An 18,149-nucleotide genomic window follows, 5' to 3' on the forward strand; every position below is an offset into this window, starting at 1 on the left:
CCAGGAATCGCGTCATCAGCCACCTGGATAGCAGGTGGCGCAGGGCAGGCACTGCAGCCTCAGGGAGACTTGAATGGTCTTCTGGGCGGCTGGGAGCAACACCCCAGATTCGGGAGCATTCGGCCGTTCTGGGAGAACATTCAAGTCTAGAAAAAGAAGGAGGATTTAACCCCCTATTGTACCTCAGCACACTGAATAATACCTGCAACAATATATGAAGACTATATGGTCATAGAAATTCAGAGATATTAGTTGCATGCATTTGCAAATACATGGGAGGCTGCTGGGCCACGTCACGGCTTCTCTGTTACCAGCAGTCCCTAACACCAAGGGGTTCACGTCGGGGCGCAGTGCACCCCAAAAAACGTCCAGCCCAGAACCCCCCCAGGGCATCACACGAAAATGGAAAAAGAGTGACAGTGCAGTGTAAAGTATAGCTGTGTGTGAGTAATCATTAAGTGTGGAATGAGAGGTTAAAATATATGTGAAAAAATACATGAATAATAAACAAACATAAAAGGTGATGTGAAAAGCAACTATGTGTATTAAGTGGTGATGCCCTGAGGAGGCCCAGCCAGACCAGTCCCGGGGGCCCTACGCCCAAACACTCACCCCAAATGTAAAATATACCAATTATAAGGCCTCATGATAAAGGCACATATATAATTTTGGCAAATGTAAGGCCTCATGATAAAGGCACATACATAAATGCATCCAAATTGAGAGCCAGCTTACCTGGGAGTCACCCCTGGGAACTCCAACTAGCACTACTAGAACCAGCATGCCCTACTAATGCTGGCTCCTTCATGCAACTCATAACAAACAAACAAAAATGGCAGCTGCTCAATCAATCTAGCAGTACTAATCAGGTGCATGAAAGGGAGGGGTCACACTAAGTAGAAAAAGAAGGAGGATTTAACCCCCTATTGTACCTCAGCACACTGAATAATACCTGCAACAATATATGAAGACTATATGGTCATAGAAATTCAGAGATATTAGTTGCATGCATTTGCAAATACATGGGAGGCTGCTGGGCCACGTCACGGCTTCTCTGTTACCAGCAGTCCCTAACACCAAGGGGTTCACGTCGGGGCGCAGTGCACCCCAAAAAACGTCCAGCCCAGAACCCCCCCAGGGCATCACACGAAAATGGAAAAAGAGTGACAGTGCAGTGTAAAGTATAGCTGTGTGTGAGTAATCATTAAGTGTGGAATGAGAGGTTAAAATATATGTGAAAAAATACATGAATAATAAACAAACATAAAAGGTGATGTGAAAAGCAACTATGTGTATTAAGTGGTGATGCCCTGAGGAGGCCCAGCCAGACCAGTCCCGGGGGCCCTACGCCCAAACACTCACCCCAAATGTAAAATATACCAATTATAAGGCCTCATGATAAAGGCACATATATAATTTTGGCAAATGTAAGGCCTCATGATAAAGGCACATACATAAATGCATCCAAATTGAGAGCCAGCTTACCTGGGAGTCACCCCTGGGAACTCCAACTAGCACTACTAGAACCAGCATGCCCTACTAATGCTGGCTCCTTCATGCAACTCATAACAAACAAACAAAAATGGCAGCTGCTCAATCAATCTAGCAGTACTAATCAGGTGCATGAAAGGGAGGGGTCACACTAAGTAGAAAAAGAAGGAGGATTTAACCCCCTATTGTACCTCAGCACACTGAATAATACCTGCAACAATATATGAAGACTATATGGTCATAGAAATTCAGAGATATTAGTTGCATGCATTTGCAAATACATGGGAGGCTGCTGGGCCACGTCACGGCTTCTCTGTTACCAGCAGTCCCTAACACCAAGGGGTTCACGTCGGGGCGCAGTGCACCCCAAAAAACGTCCAGCCCAGAACCCCCCCAGGGCATCACACGAAAATGGAAAAAGAGTGACAGTGCAGTGTAAAGTATAGCTGTGTGTGAGTAATCATTAAGTGTGGAATGAGAGGTTAAAATATATGTGAAAAAATACATGAATAATAAACAAACATAAAAGGTGATGTGAAAAGCAACTATGTGTATTAAGTGGTGATGCCCTGAGGAGGCCCAGCCAGACCAGTCCCGGGGGCCCTACGCCCAAACACTCACCCCAAATGTAAAATATACCAATTATAAGGCCTCATGATAAAGGCACATATATAATTTTGGCAAATGTAAGGCCTCATGATAAAGGCACATACATAAATGCATCCAAATTAATTTGGATGCATTTATGTATGTGCCTTTATCATGAGGCCTTACATTTGCCAAAATTATATATGTGCCTTTATCATGAGGCCTTATAATTGGTATATTTTACATTTGGGGTGAGTGTTTGGGCGTAGGGCCCCCGGGACTGGTCTGGCTGGGCCTCCTCAGGGCATCACCACTTAATACACATAGTTGCTTTTCACATCACCTTTTATGTTTGTTTATTATTCATGTATTTTTTCACATATATTTTAACCTCTCATTCCACACTTAATGATTACTCACACACAGCTATACTTTACACTGCACTGTCACTCTTTTTCCATTTTCGTGTGATGCCCTGGGGGGGTTCTGGGCTGGACGTTTTTTGGGGTGCACTGCGCCCCGACGTGAACCCCTTGGTGTTAGGGACTGCTGGTAACAGAGAAGCCGTGACGTGGCCCAGCAGCCTCCCATGTATTTGCAAATGCATGCAACTAATATCTCTGAATTTCTATGACCATATAGTCTTCATATATTGTTGCAGGTATTATTCAGTGTGCTGAGGTACAATAGGGGGTTAAATCCTCCTTCTTTTTCTACTTAGTGTGACCCCTCCCTTTCATGCACCTGATTAGTACTGCTAGATTGATTGAGCAGCTGCCATTTTTGTTTGTTTGTTAGAACATTCAAGTCTGCCTAGTATGCCTAAATTCTTGCTCAGAATTGTTCCACAGCATTCAGCATACCTGCATACTTCAACCAGTGCTATCCTGAACTCTTGCTCAGAATTGTTCCACAGTATACATACCTGCATATTTTAAGGGTATTTACCAAGTGTTTTCTGCTACTATTTCAAGTCTCCTGTAGACCTGCATTTTCCAGGTGACTTTGAACTCCCAATGAGTATCCTATGTTATGTTCCTGGGTAGTTTCCTGTCTGATGTGCCTGTGTCTACTGTTGCTCTCTACCTTAGCTCCGGAATCCATTTGTCTGTATCCTGTTCATGAAGTATGCTGCATGCTGGGATTTTTGCTTATCTGCCTGCCCACTGCTGAGTCACGTCAGTATATAGTTTCTGAATTTCTCTGCCCTCATGCCATTGAATATGCTTTGTATTTATTTGTGTACCCTTCGGCCTTCAAGGGCTCCGCATACCTTGCCTTCATGTGTGCTCTGTATCATAAACATTTTCTTCACCTGCAACCATTTCTAGAATATGTCATTTGATTTTATTTTTAAACGCTGAATAATATAACCCTGTTCGCCCTTCTCAATAAAGGGGCCCTGTTCTTTACATATCCTCTCTAATGGCTAATTCCCTATGTGGTGGCTGGCCAAACCCTTTAAGCTTGGACCCTTACCATTGCATTCCCCGGGGGGTTCTTCATGCCCCTGTCTGACACTGGATATTGTGAGGAAGAGTAAAATGAACACTGACATCAATGTAGATAGTTTAAAATATTTTTATATTGGACATTTGGACTAATAGAGCTACGAAAACAGAGATTTGCATTTGTTGTCCTCACGAGACCCTGCGGAAGGTTTGCTTGCTGATTGCATTCCTGGCCGTAAGCTCCTGGGGAGAGAAGGGAAAGTGAGAATAAATTGTAGTGATAGAGGAATAAAGGTTTTTGGATAGTGGATGTAGGGATAAAGGTGAATGAAGGTGATAATACAGAATGGAGTTAATGCCAAATTATCATGTTTAAAATTACAATTAAACCCATGTAATTTAGTAAGTTAGGGCCCGTATTAGGTAAGAATCATAAGTACTGTATCTACATTAGGGTTGGACAGAATTTGCACCTAAGCCGCCTGCTTTCCCCTTTAAAATGGAAATATTCTTAATTGCTGCCAAACTATTGCTAGAAATTATTGTCATCATCAGTTTACATTTTGCACCAGGTTTGGAGTGCCCGTCTGTGGCTGCGCCACTGACATAAAACGCAATTGCGTGAAAAAGTCAAAATCATTTTCCGAGCCCCTATGCATGTATCTTTTTTGTTCATTATACATGCTCAGCTTTAGAATATTTAAAGATATATAGGGCCCCATTTACAAACGAAGGGAAATACCAGCGGGAATTTTCGTTTAGTATCACTGTGATACAAATGAAAATTCCACTGGTATTTAGTAATACTTACCCCTCCGGCGAGGTCCCGCGAAGTCGAAGTCCTCAGCGAGATTCTCAGCTGGGTTGCTGGTAGCCTAACGCTGCCTGCGACGGGCTCCAGTGTCATGCGCATGCGCGACGGTCCGTCTGCGCATGTGCATGACAGGGAGACCCGGCAGTGCCTGGAAGGCTTCGTTGAAGCCGGAAAGGCACCGCCGGGTCTCCATTGCCGGCAATGGGGCCCGCATCGCTCTCGCCATCTTTTAGATGGCGAGAGCGATGCTGTACAAACAGTGGTAATCTAAGATTACCGCTGTTTACTAAATACAGGAAGATGGTATAACCCCTTTAGCGAGCGCTAAAGGGGTTATATTTCGTTTGTAAATGGGGCCCATATTCTTTCTACAGCTGCCCCTTGTCCAAAAAAAATCTGAAAAAATAAAAATAGGCCTGCATTAAAAATAAAATATTTATTCAACCCATAATTATTACTTTTTTATTTAATTTATTTTATCCTCTTTCTGTGAACACTATACCGAGATGGTGTTAATAGAGCAGGGATAGTAGAGGTCCTTGTACTCCCCAATACTTTATGCAAGGGTGCATATTTATTAAATTAATTTTGCGGGAAATCCCCCGAAAACAGACATAAAATGTAAGCATCCCCTGGATGTATGACGGGGGGTTCTGTAGCAGACATTAGCTACCTAATGCTAACACTTACCCCTACCACTAAATCTCCCTCCCCGATGCCTAAACCTAACCTCTCCCCATAGAGCCTAAACCTAACTTCACCCTCCCCTCCCCTCCCCACGCCCTAACCCTAACCCTGCCCCTTTAGTGCCTAACCCTAACCCAGCCCCTTTAGTGCCTAACCCTAACCCTCCCCCTAGTGCCTGACCCTAAACCTAACCCCCAGCACTTACCTTCGGGATGCCAGTGGTAGGGATACTGGAGCCGGGTTCCCGGCACTGTCAGGATTCTGGCGCCGGTATTTTGACCGTCGGCATCCTGTAGGTTTCTATAGTGTGAAGTTCACCATCATGGAGTTTGGCCCTGGTAGATAACGCCCTCTTAGGTAGGCAACAGATAAAATTGACTCCATACGTCAGGACATCATATCCCACCAGTCCCCCTGCCATCCACCTCCTCTCTTCCCAAATCACCCCTCTCCTTCAATTTTACCAACTCTAACTTTTTTCTCCCCTGTATCTGGAGAGGAAGTCATGTCCCTCATCCAGTCCTCCCCCCCTTCCACCTCCCCCTTGACCCTATCCCTTCACGTCTCCTCCGCTACCTCTCTCCTTCTACCTGCTCCCATCTTGCCCACCTCCTTAATCTCTCTCTATCATCAGGCACTGTCCCGTCTGCATTTAAACATGCCCTTGTCTCCCCCATACTAAAAAAAACAACCCTTGATTCCAACACTCTCTCCAACTACCGTCCCATCTCTCTCCTCCCTTTTACTTCCAAGCTCCTTGAGCGTGCTGTTTTCATGCGCCTTACCACCTTTCTTTCCTCTCATTCCCTCCTTGACCCTTTTCAGTCTGGCTTCCGTTCTCTCCACTCCACTGAATCTGCCCTCACAAAAGCCAGCAATGACCTCCTTGCTGCTAAATCCAAGAGCCACTACTCTCTGCTTGTTCTCCTTGACCTTTCTGATGCTTTTGACACTGTGGACCACCCTCTCCTTCTGCAAATCCTTCACTCCCTTGGTCTGCGTGACACTGCCCTCTCCTGGCTATCCTCCTACCACTCTGACCGATCCTTCTCTGTCTCCTCTCATGACTCCTTTTCTCCCCCACTGCCTCTTACAGTGGGTGTTCCCCAAGGTTCTGTTCTTGGACCTCTCCTTTTCTCACTCTATACATCCTCACTAGGTGAACTCATCAGCTCTTTTGACCTCCAATATCATCTCTGTGCTGATGATACTCAGATCTACCTTTCCTCCCCTGACCTCTCTCCCTCTCTCCTCACTCGTGTCTCCAACTGTCTCTCTGCCATTTCTTCCTGGATGTCCCAGCGATTTCTTAAACTTAATATGTCTAAGACTGAGCTAATCATCTTCCCTCCCCCCTACATAACCACACTTACCACCAGTTCTTTATCAATTGATGGCACAACTATCTCCTCTAGCCCCAAAGTGCGCTGTCTTGGAGTTATCCTGGACTCCACCCTCTCCTTCAAACCACATATCCAGAATCTCTCACAGTCCTGTTGCTTTCATCTTAAAAATATTTCCAAGATTAGACCCTTTCTCACCCAGGATGCCACTAAAACCCTCATACACTCATTGGTCATCTCCAGATTGGACTACTGTAACCTTCTCCTATCTGGCCTCCCCAAATCCCATCTCTCTCCTCTCCAGTCTATCCTTAATGCTGCTGCTCGGCTCATCTTCCTCTCAAAATGCTCTGCATCTGCCTCCCTTCTCCTACAAGCCCTCCACTGGCTCCCCTTCCCCTTTAGAACCCAATTTAAGGTTCTCACGCTCACTTACAAAGCCCTCAGCCATTCCTCTCCCATTTACATCTCTGATCTCATCTCCCTTCACTCTCCTGTCCGCCCTCTTCGTTCAGCAAATGCACGCCTCCTTTCATGCCAGCTGATTACTTCCTCCCACTCCCGCCTCCAAGATTTTGCCCGTGCTGCTCCCCACCTTTGGAACTCTCTACCGCTTCCCATCAGACTCTCCACCTCTCTACAATCCTTCAAACGGGCTCTCAAGACCCACTATTTCATCAAAGCCTTCCAGCTCTCATCTTAACTTGCTGCTACATACTCCTCTCTCCCTGCCTACCCCATTTGTTTCACCCCTGTTTGTCTGTCCCTCCCCCTTAGAATGTAAGCTCCTATGAGCAGGGCCCTCTACCCTCTTGTGCATCTCCTTACTATACCTTCATCTACTTCTTACTCTCTACCAGGGCACCGAACACTTGATTGCTTTGCATTGTTGCTTATCTGGGTGTTATGGTCGTGAATGTAGCAATGTACATTATCCATGTCCTGTAATGTATTGTATTGTACTGTACTGTAAGTCACTGTATATCAATCTATTTGTTTATGTACTTTGTAAGGCACTGCGGAAAACTTGTGGCGCCATATAAATAAATGATAATAATAATAATACATTTTACCAGGAGAGGATAGGATCAGCAATCACTTCACTTTACACATGTTTCCCTGGATGTAATTCCTCATACATCCGGGAGGAACATCATTTCTTATTGCTGCGAATAACGGCAGTAAGACATATGGGGCCAAATGTAATAGGGTGAGAGTCTAGGAAATGTGAGAGTTTTCTCACACTTTTTAAACTCGGCCAAAGTCATAGAGTCCGAGAACAAAGAGCAAGTTCCCATGGTTTTCAGACTAAAAAAACTCTCACGATTTAACCTCTCATCCAGATGGTTTCCCATTTTGGAAATACAACACGACCAATGTAATAGCGTGAGAGGTTACTGCTAATCTCTCACATTTTCTAAACTCTCCCCCTATTACATTATAAGGGGTGTAAAACCTCATAAAATATGCCCCATAGGTTTCCCTCCCTACTCAGTAGCTATAAATTACAGAAGTTGAAGGGGGAAGCTGCAATTTCATTACTTAAAAAAATAATCAGTGTTGGCTCAAGTCACCAATTAAATCCAAGGACAGGGTTTGAAGACAGGAAGGAGCTGTACAGCGAAGCGAAGAGAGGCCAATTGGGAGACTTCATTTAATTTCCACCCAGTGTATGTTCTTGTATCGCCGCGCCAGGCTGTAGGTGCTGCAAAGATTTAGGGGCCTATTCATCAACACTAAAATAAAGTTTTTAAGGGCATTTTCCTTAATTACCATTATTTTAGTATTTATGAAGACATTTAACACAGGAGATATCACTGATATCTCCTGGTTAAGTCCGCCTGCGTTAATTTCCACACTCCCCATACATTAGTACATTAGTATGGGGGGATATGGAAATTATGCTATTTAGCAAATTCCGAAAATTATGTATGAGTTACTATCCGCCACTGTGAGGTGGCGTATAGCAGGTGACGCTTACCTGTGTCGGCATGGGCAGGTCCTCCTCCGCTCCCTCCGGTGCTCCCTGGTCACTCCTCCGGCTTCGGTGGCTGCTCTGACACTGTGTTTTGTTTTTTTTCTGAACTTTACTGTGTTCTGCCTGGAGAACACAGTGTCAGCACAGCAGAAGGAGTCGGAGGCGGCTGCAGCGGGCAGGTAAGTGGGGGACAGGCGGGAGGTGAGCGCAGGGGGGAGGGGGGACAGAATTACTGCAGCTGTAGGCAGTGCTGCGCATGCGCTGCTTTTACGGATGTAACGGCGCATCCGCAGCACTGATTACAGCTGCGGTAAGGTAGAGTAAATAGGGAAAAGTATTTTCCGGAAAAGCTGTCATCGCCATAATGACAGCTATTTGAAATAGATAGTTATGGAGAGGAGGAATGATGAATTCCTCCGGTAATTAGGTAGAACTCCATGCCAGTTCTACCTAATTACCTCCAGAGAAATTTTAGCTATAATGAATAGGCCCCATAGACATGAAATGAAACTCCTGATGTTTAGGGATGGTATTGGAGCTGCAGTTTCACTGAAACAAAGGGTTTTATAGATTGCATAACTATATCATCTAGTCCCAAAGTGCGCTGTCTTGGAGTCATCCTGGACTCTTCCTTCTCCTTCAACCCACACATTCAGAACCTCTCACAGTCCTGTCGTTTCCATCTCAAGAATATTTCCAGGATCAGACCCTTTCTCACCCAGGATGCTACCAAAACCCTCCAACATTCACTGGTCATGTCCAGATTGGACTACTGTAACCTCTTCCTATCTGACCTCCCCAACTCCCATCTCTCTCTTCTCCAGTCTGTGCTCAATGCTGCTGCTCGGCTCATCTTCCTCTCCAAAACGCTCTACATCCCTTTTGCAAGCCCTCTACTGGCTCCCCTTCCCTTTCAGAACCCAATTCAAGGTTCTCACACTCACTTACAAAGCCCTCACCCATTCCTCTCCCATTTACATCTCTGATCTCATCTCCCTTCACTCATCTGTCCGCTCTCTTCATTCACTTAATACACAACGCCGTTCATGCCAACTGATTACTTCCTCCCACTGCCGCCTCCAAGATTTTGCCCGTGCTGCTCCTCACCTTTACAATTCCCTCCCTCTCCCCGTCAGACTCTGCACCTCTCTACAATCTTTCAAACGAGCTCTTAAGACAGGCTACTTCATTAAAGCCTTCCAGCTCTCATCCTAACTTGCTCCTACATCTTCCTTTCTCCCCGCCTACCCCATCTGTGTCACTCCTGTTCATCTGCCCCTCCCTTAAAGAATGTAAGCTTTTTCGAGCAGGGCCCTCTACCCTCTTGTGCTTCTCCCTACTGTAATTTAATTTATCTTACTCCCCACTAGGGCAACTAACACTCGGCTGCTCATGTGGGCGTAAAGGTCGCTAATATAGCTATGTATATCATCCATATCCTGTATTGTATTGTATTATATTGTATTGTATTGTAAGTCACTGGTTACTTATTTATCTATGTACTTTGTAAGGCACTGCGGAACACTTGTGGCGCCATATAAATAAATGATAATAATAATATTCTAATATCAGCACTGGATTTGAAAATATACCCCTACTTATTCATGATCAAGTTTTACTATGATTAGAATATTATTACATCATGGCGGGTATGCCGCACCATACAGGTAGGGAACCACTGACCTAATGGGAAAGTTACAAGGCCACATTTTCTTAGAAGAAATAAGGGGAAAGACACAATACGTGTATATGGACATGGCGAGGTTGGAGGAGATGGTGTCTGTAATGTAAGGGTAATGGAGCAGCGTGAAGAGGTGATTTATATACTGGAGGTGTTAGTAAAGTTACTATCTCACCACTTGTAGCAGGTCTCCCTCCAGCCATTGTTTCCAGCCTCGGTTTGGCACCTCGCCTCTCTGCACGCAGACCAGCTTGTTACCCTCCCATGTCACAGTTGTCTGTTAGACAGAAACATTGTAATAAACAGGGTTAGGAGACAGAAATGAGCCATGGTGACTTTCATTTGTTGGAGGGATAATAGATGTTCAGTGGGATGGGGGCGGTCAGAATCCCAACCAGGTTACAGTGCCGATGCCCCAGGTAAGTAAACCTAACCTAACCCCTAACTCTACCCCTAAGCCTCCTTCCCTCCTTCCCTGCAGTCTAAACCTAACCTCCCCCTGTAGTATCTAAACCTAACCCGCCCTTCCCGCAGCCTAAACCTAACCCTCGCCCTAGTGCCTAACCCCTTACCCTAACGCCAGAACTTACCTTCAGGATTCCAGTGGTCGGCATCCCGACACTGGCATTCTGACAAGTGTCGGGATTCCGGGGCCGGTATTGTTGGGATTCCGTCATCGGCATTCTGACCCCTGGAATTTCCGCAGTTGGAATTCTAACCGCATCCCGTGTTCAGCAACTTTCTAGTTGACTAATCTATGTATAAATACATCTCAGACCCACAAGTATGTCATACTTTTCAGAGTTAAGGTATAAAGGGGGAAGGGGCATCTAGATGGAGCAAATGCCCAAATTTATCCTATAAAGCTTAAACATTTAAGTTCAGACTAGCTACATTTTCTCATTTATTTTAACAGTTATGTTTGAGATTTGAGCCCCCAATCGAGCCATGACAGCAAGCCCAAATCAAGCTGGTCTACAACTCACAACAGTTAGAGACCCCAGACTGGTCAAATTCAATCCAATTTATGACCGGCTTCAGTCATTTGAGCATTTCAAGAGTCAGGTGTGTCAGGTTTGGTTGGTGCAATTGAGGAAACAGGAATGGGGGGCTGGGGAAGGCGAAATGTGGTCAACAGTGATAAGGCTTAGTTTTGGACATGTTCAGATGTAAGGACCACTGAGAACATACATGTGAGTGCAGATATCAGAGGTGCAGTTGGTCACACGAGATAAAAGGAGAAGGAGAGATGAAAGGGGTGGAGAGGAAAGTTTGATGCATTCAGTGCTGAAGGTAAGCTGAGCCAGAAGGAAAGGCTTTTGTGGTCTGGGAGGAGGAAAGAGGAGAAGAAGCTACTGACGAAACAGAGACTGGAGAGCATGAGGTCCAGGGAGTGTCCATTGTAACCAGTGGAAGACAAAGTCCATCGGCAGAGTCCAAAGCATGAAGTAGGTGAGAAGTTTAGTGCTGTCGGTTTCGGTAAAGTTGGTGACAGAGATGTTGTGTTCCCTGAGAATTTAAGTTTAAGCGAATAGGTACCAGCTAAATGTAAGAAATTACACATGCAGGGAAAGGGGCTCTGAAAGGAATCCGTCCCTGCTATGTTTTCGGAATGAAGTGACCATTGCCTGGGAGGGCTCCTCCGTAACGCTCTCCTGGTTAGTTTTGCGATGTGTAGCCTGTGGGCTACATCTTCACAACACCATCTTTAGATGGCGCTAGCTGTGGTGGACCAGCTCCGGAATGCTTCGTTTTATGGAGCTTGGTTAATCTAACAGAATAGCAGCCCCCATAGAAACCTATGGGTTTTGCAGTTGCAGTCGGAGATGGAGGGTCTCTCCATAATACATCTGGGGGATACTAAATATTTGTGTACTATACCACAAATAGTAAATGGACCCCTATATGAGAGAGTTGCAGAGGAAGCAGTGTTGGGAGGGGGGGACCAAGTTTCGGTAACAGTACAGAAGCAGAAGGACACGGGAAGATGTAGCAAGCCATCGAGAGAGACAAAGTGGAGAATTTGCCCAAAGCAACCAGTCAACTTTTTAACTGTCATTTATCTAGCACAGTCTTTGAAATTACAGTTAGAAGCTGTGTGGTTGCTTTAGGCAACTACTCTACTTTAACTCTTTCTGAGGCTTGATACATCCCGCCCTTAGAGAGGAATAGGTCATGTATTCTGTAGTTTGTTGCAGACAGACATAGCATTCCAGAGGATGTGAAGATATTTCAGGGTGGAATGGAGGAGGGTGATTGCATAATGGTGATTGCATGGGATTGGGGAAGATGTCACCAGCATTTGGAGGAGAAAGGTAATAAAGAGAACCAGAGAAGGTGATATGTGCTTGAGGGATGTTTCAGGTGGTGTAGACTGTAGAGGGAGGAGGGAGCAGGCCGACAAGAAGGGGGTGGTATGAGTAAACAATGCAGAAACGTGTTTTACTGAGATGTTGGAGAGGAAACATTAGGGTGGTGGATTAAATATTAATGGAGTTGAGGTGAGTACTGTAGAGACAGATTGGGAATGTAAGCTGTCCTTGAAAAACCTATGACAGTGGCCTATAGACAGAGCCAGCACAAAAATAAGAAGGGTTAATATAAATTGCCTCTAGCAGTGTAAAATAAAAAAAAATGATCACATTGCTTCTACCTACCTATACCCAAAATGTAATGCAACCTAGTGATAAACAGTATAGTGCATCCTAGTGATCAAAACAGAGAGCATCCTAGTGACAGCCATATAACACAAGGAGCATATTTGTGACTGGCATACATTACAGAGAGCATCCTAGTGATCAATATATAATACAGAGAACATCAGAGTGATTATCATACAATACAAAGACCATCCTTGTGACAGAAATACAATATAGAGAGCATCCTAGTAACTGTAATACAATACAGAGAGCAAAATAACTTCAGCCATACAGACAGAGAGCATTCTAGTGACTGATATACTATACAAAAAGCATTCTTGTGACCACAATACAAAGAACATCCTAGTGACAGTCATGCAATACAGAGAGCACCCTATTAACAGCCATACATTACAGAAAACATTCTAATGACCAATATACAATACAAAGAGTATTCCAGTAACCACCATAACAATATAGAAAGCATACAAGTGAACACTCTACATAATACAGAATATCTTAATAACTGCACATTTTATACACCAAGCATCTTGATGACCAATATACAATACAGAGAGCAACCCAGTGACCGCCATAAAATACAAAAGACATTTTTGTGACAATTATATAATATCATCCCCTTCATCATTAATTACCCCAACCTCAAAATCATTAACTCATTCGGCCTCACTATAACAACTGCATCAACATTACAAACCCTATCATAATAATCATTATTAGTGCCTCCTTATCAACTATTTTCATTCAGATTCATCACGCCTCCTTGTCATCTCCCTCGGTCTCAATAAAATGACTGTAATCTGTGCCCGAAATGCCTGTCCCTGTACATGTGTGACCAGTGTTCTTATCCCTGCACATGTATGTGCAGCTTCCTGTACACTCAAATGCCAGCGGCAGCACTTGCGGCCAGCAGATGGGGATATAGAGCTAATTGATTCTTCCAATGCTGATTGATGAGACCCTGGCAGGTATTTAAACATAAATTAAAATGTGTTTAAGGTAGTGCTATATGTTTACATTACATAAATTCAGAGTGTAGATTTACCCACTTGAAAATGCAACGCATTTCCTGGATGAACTGTCCACTTCCTCAACCGAGTCAAAACATTTGCAAAAAACTACAAGTCTCAGCATGCCCTGCCTGCCTGAGTATGCTGTGTATACACCACTGCATGTGGCATTTACTTCCATACGCTGTGGAAAAAAAGTTGTTTTACATAGGACTATTCATAAATTGCTTGTTTGTGGTGCTGTAAAGAGAAGCTTCTGGTGATATTTCTTCAAATTCAGGATATTTTTCTTACACTGTGTGTCACCACTAGGTGTCAGTCTAGTTCACATCAGACTGTGATGTTATCTTCAGTAAACATCTGATTTACTATTACAGCAGAGTACATATCTTGAATGCTTAGACAATGGAGAGGCTGAATATGGTTAGATTGCGATAGCATAAAGCTCTGCAGTAGCAAATAGAGGCAGGCCAGGGCCCAGGGCTGCTATCACAGTAGGAACCGCACAGGATAGACACCCAGGACGGTAGGCTCAAGGCCACTGGACGCCAACTAAATCCTTGAAGGGACGTTATGTTACTCTGCACGGGAATGGAAGGTTTATTAATAAGAAAAGTAAACCAATGATATGAATTGAATAATTGTCAAAGATATTATGTTATGTACTAATATTCAGGTGTTGGTGGTGCTCCCCAGGATTAATTTGTATATGAAATACTGGAAATTGTTCCATTGTGCAAGGGAAGGGAAAGGAAAAAACCCTTTGTGGGGGCAATTTCTTAATGGAGTAAATAATTTTATTAAAACAATAACTTTTAAATGTTTAATTAAAAGGATATCTGTTGAGCAATCCAAACGACATACACATAAATCATACTTGCCGACTCTCCCGCAATAACCGGGAGGCTGCCAAAAAATTGAGTGGCGCTCCCGGCCGCCCACAAGAGAGGACAAGTCTCCCAGACTGGCCACCGCACACACCCTCCACCCCTCCCCTTACTTGGTGACAGCGGCCGGCGGTCTGGAGGGGGGCCGATGGCGCAATTCACGCTGAATCGCATTATCGTAGCTCCGTCCCCTGCTTTACAATGCCGGAAATCTCTGCATTGTATAGCAGGGGGCAGGGCAGCTATAACGCTCCTGCTCCGCCCACCATTGCCGCCACTATGCCCCTTGCAGCGCAGACCTGGCTGCCCCCACCCGCTGAAGCTGGAAAGGCACCGCCGGGTCTCCATTGCCGGCAATGGGGACTGCATCGAAAGCGAAGCTGTGAAAACAGCGGTAATCTTAAATTACCGCTGTTTATTAAATGCAGAGAGGTGGCATAACCCCTGTAGCCAGTACTAAAGGGGTTCTGCTTCGTTAGTAAATGGAGCCCTTAATAACAGACAATTTTTTTTTTTAATTAGTAAGTGTGAAACACAACATCGATCTTGATATTTTTTGCTCGATTTTGATCGATTTTAAATTGATCGATAAAAAGCGTCCTTTAGTAAATATATCCCCCTCTCCGCCAGGGGCTTTGGAGAACTGCCACCAGAGATACCACATAAATAGCCAACAAAATATTTGACTGCCTAGAGATAAGTAATAGTAAATGTAATAATATCAATGTTAAGCACAGTCCCACACACTCCTGTTATTCATTAGGTGATTTCTGAATAGGTTATCTTATTGTAGGCTGTAAGCTTGGCACTTTTGCTGCCCAAAAGATAGATTATTATTATTATTATTACATTTTATTTATAGGGCGCTACAAGTGGTCTGCAGTGCAGTACATACAGTAAAGGGTACACAGAACATTACATTACATTACAGTAACCAACTTATAAATAGAGCACAAGTAACAATTAGCAACACAATTCTCCATACACAATACAGCTGGGAAGGTGAAGGCTGTCATAGAAGTGCTAGAGAAGAAGGCTGTGAGACAGTGGGGAGGAGGACCCTGCTCCTAGGAGCTTACAATCTAGGGGAGAGGGGAGACTGACAGATGACATGAGGCAAGAGTGTGTAGAGGGGGACCTGAGTGTAGGAAGTAGGCGAGGTAGAGATGGCTGAGGCAGGAGGGACAGAGACCTGGTAACATGGTTATGTGGTGGAAGGGTATGCTTTGATGAACAGGTGGGTTTTCAGTGCACGTTTGAAGCTCTGCAAGGTCGGGGAGAGCCTAATCGAGCAAGGGAGCTCATTCCAGTGAAGGGGGGCCGCACGAGCAAAATCTTGGATACGTGCATGAGATGAAGTAACCAGTGTGGAGGAGAGGTAACAGTCATTGGCAGACCGAAGTGAGCGGGAGGGAGTATGTAAGGAGATGAGGTTGGAGATGTAGGGAGCAGTAGAGTTAGAGAGGGTCTTGTATGTGAAGGTGAGGAGTTTGAAGAGGATTCTGTAGGGGAATGGGAGCCAGTGCAGGTTTTGGCAGAGGGGAGCAGCAGAAGTGGAACAGCGGGAGAGGAATATAAGTCTAGCTGCAGCATTGAGAACAGACTGGAGGGGAGCAAGATGGCAACGTGGGAGGCCAGTAAGGAGAAGGTTTCAGTAGTCAAGCCGAGAAATGATTAGTGAATGAATAATCAGTTTGGTAGCATTCTGGGAGAGGAAAGGCCTAATACGAGCGATGTTGCGTAGCTGGAGCCGACAGGATTGAGCCAGAGATTGAATGTGGGGTGTGAAGGAGAGGGTGGAGTCAAGGGTGACACCCAAGCAGCGAAGTTGGGGGACAAGGGAGATGATTGTGTTGTCAACAGTGATAGCGAGATTGGTTGGAGTGGAGACTCTATTAGGGGGAAAGATGATGAGTTCGGTTTTGTCCATGTTGAGCTTCAGAGAGTGCTTGGACATCCAGGAAGAGATGGTGGAGAGGCAACTGGTTACCTGAGAGAGGATAGAAGGGGAGAGTTCAGGAGAGGAGAGGTATAGTTGTGTGTCATCGGCATAGAGGTGGTATTGGAGGCCAAAGGAGCTGATGAGTTCTCCTAGTTTAGAAGTGTACAGGGAGAAGAGCAGTGGGCCCAGGACAGAACCCTGTGGGACACCAACGGGAAGGGGGGGAGGTGGAGCCGGAGGAAGACACAGAGAAGGAGCGGTTGGTGAGGTAAGAAGTGAACCAGGCATGGACGGTGTTAGAGATCCCAAAGGTCTGAAGGGTGCGAAGGAGGAGAGTATGATCCACGGTGTCAAAGGCTGCTGAGAGGTCCAGGAGGATGAGCAGAGAGAAGTGGCCCCTGGATTTGGCTGCAAGCAGGTCATTGGTGACTTTGGCCAGGGCAGTTTCAGTGGAGTGACGTTGGCAAAAGCCAGATTGGAGAGGATCAAGGATGGAGTTGTCAGAGAGATAGCTGGTGATGCGCTATAGACAAGCCTCTCAAGTAGTTTGGAGGCACAAGGGAGAAGAGAAATAGGGCGGTAATTGGCAGGTGAGGATGGGTCGAGGTTGGGTTTTTTAAGAATAGGTGTGACAAGAGCATGTTTGAACGATGAGGGAAAGATGCCGGTGGAGAGAGATAAGTTGAAAAGGTGAGCAAGGTGGGAGCAGGCAGTGGAGGAGAGGGAGCGTAGAAGGCAAGAAGGGATGGGGTCAAGGGGGCAAGTGGAAGGGGAGAGGACAAGATGAGGGAGTGGACCTCATCACCCGTGGTGGGGATGAAGGAGTACAAGATGGGGTGGCCGGGAGGTGCAGATGGTGGGGGAGGTGGGTTTGCAGCAGGGAGATTGGAGGATATACTGTGACGAATTGCCTCAATTTTGGAAGAGAAGAAGGAGGCAAAGTCAAATGCAGTGAAGGAGGATGGAAGTGGTGGAGGTGGGGGGCGGAGGAGGGTGTTGAAAGTACCAAAGAGGCGGCGGGGATTGGAGGACTGAGAGGAGATGAGCGACTGGAAGAAGGATTGCTTGGCGAGGGAGAGGGCCGAGCTGTAGGAAGAGAGGACAAACTTGAAGTGAAGGAAGTCCGCCAAAGAGCGAGATTTCCTCCAGAGGCGCTCGGATTGTAAATGATTGTAAAAGATATGAGAAAAATTGACGTTTCATAAATAGAGACAATTTTGCAGTGATAGTAAAGGAGTAGAGCCAACCAGACCTTACAACTGACTTTGTTTTACAGCTATGATGGGGGAAAAGAGAAAGAAAACTCTCTTTTTGGGGGGCACTCTAATATAAATTGTGTGTATCAAAAAAGGACGAACTCAAGCAGATCCAATAGAAACTCTTTGAAGTCATCCATCCCCTCCATTCGTGGAAAATATCTGATAGCTGCAATCCCAATATCATGTGGATACTAGTATATAGAGATTCTACGTCTAGTGATCTTCATCAAGTTGTATGTCTGAGGACATCTCTTGTGTCCTGGACATACGATGTTAACGTATCAACATGATGTCGTAATTGTTGGTCCAGGAAGATACTAGCTTGCTCAGACAGTCCCCCAATTCCCGAGACAATTGG

At 45.2% G+C, this 18,149-nt stretch overlaps 1 protein-coding gene across 1 annotated transcript in view; it reads right to left on the reverse strand.

The window, feature by feature from the left end:
- Positions 1–3,642: 3,642 nt before the first annotated feature.
- Positions 3,643–18,149, reverse strand: part of RBP5 (retinol binding protein 5) — a 45,607-nt gene continuing 31,100 nt past the window's right edge. The window contains exons 3-4 of the mRNA XM_088456025.1: positions 10,209–10,310; positions 3,643–3,773 (exon numbers count right to left, since the gene is read on the reverse strand). Of these exons, the coding sequence (XP_088312151.1) occupies positions 3,720–3,773; positions 10,209–10,310 (156 nt within the window). The 3' untranslated portion in view covers positions 3,643–3,719. The remainder of the gene's footprint in view (positions 3,774–10,208; positions 10,311–18,149) is intronic.

The sequence above is a fragment of the Taudactylus pleione genome, unplaced genomic scaffold (genome assembly GCF_031769625.1).
Source record: "Taudactylus pleione unplaced genomic scaffold, aTauple2 ptg000685l, whole genome shotgun sequence".
NCBI classification, from domain to species: Eukaryota; Metazoa; Chordata; class Amphibia; order Anura; family Myobatrachidae; genus Taudactylus; species Taudactylus pleione.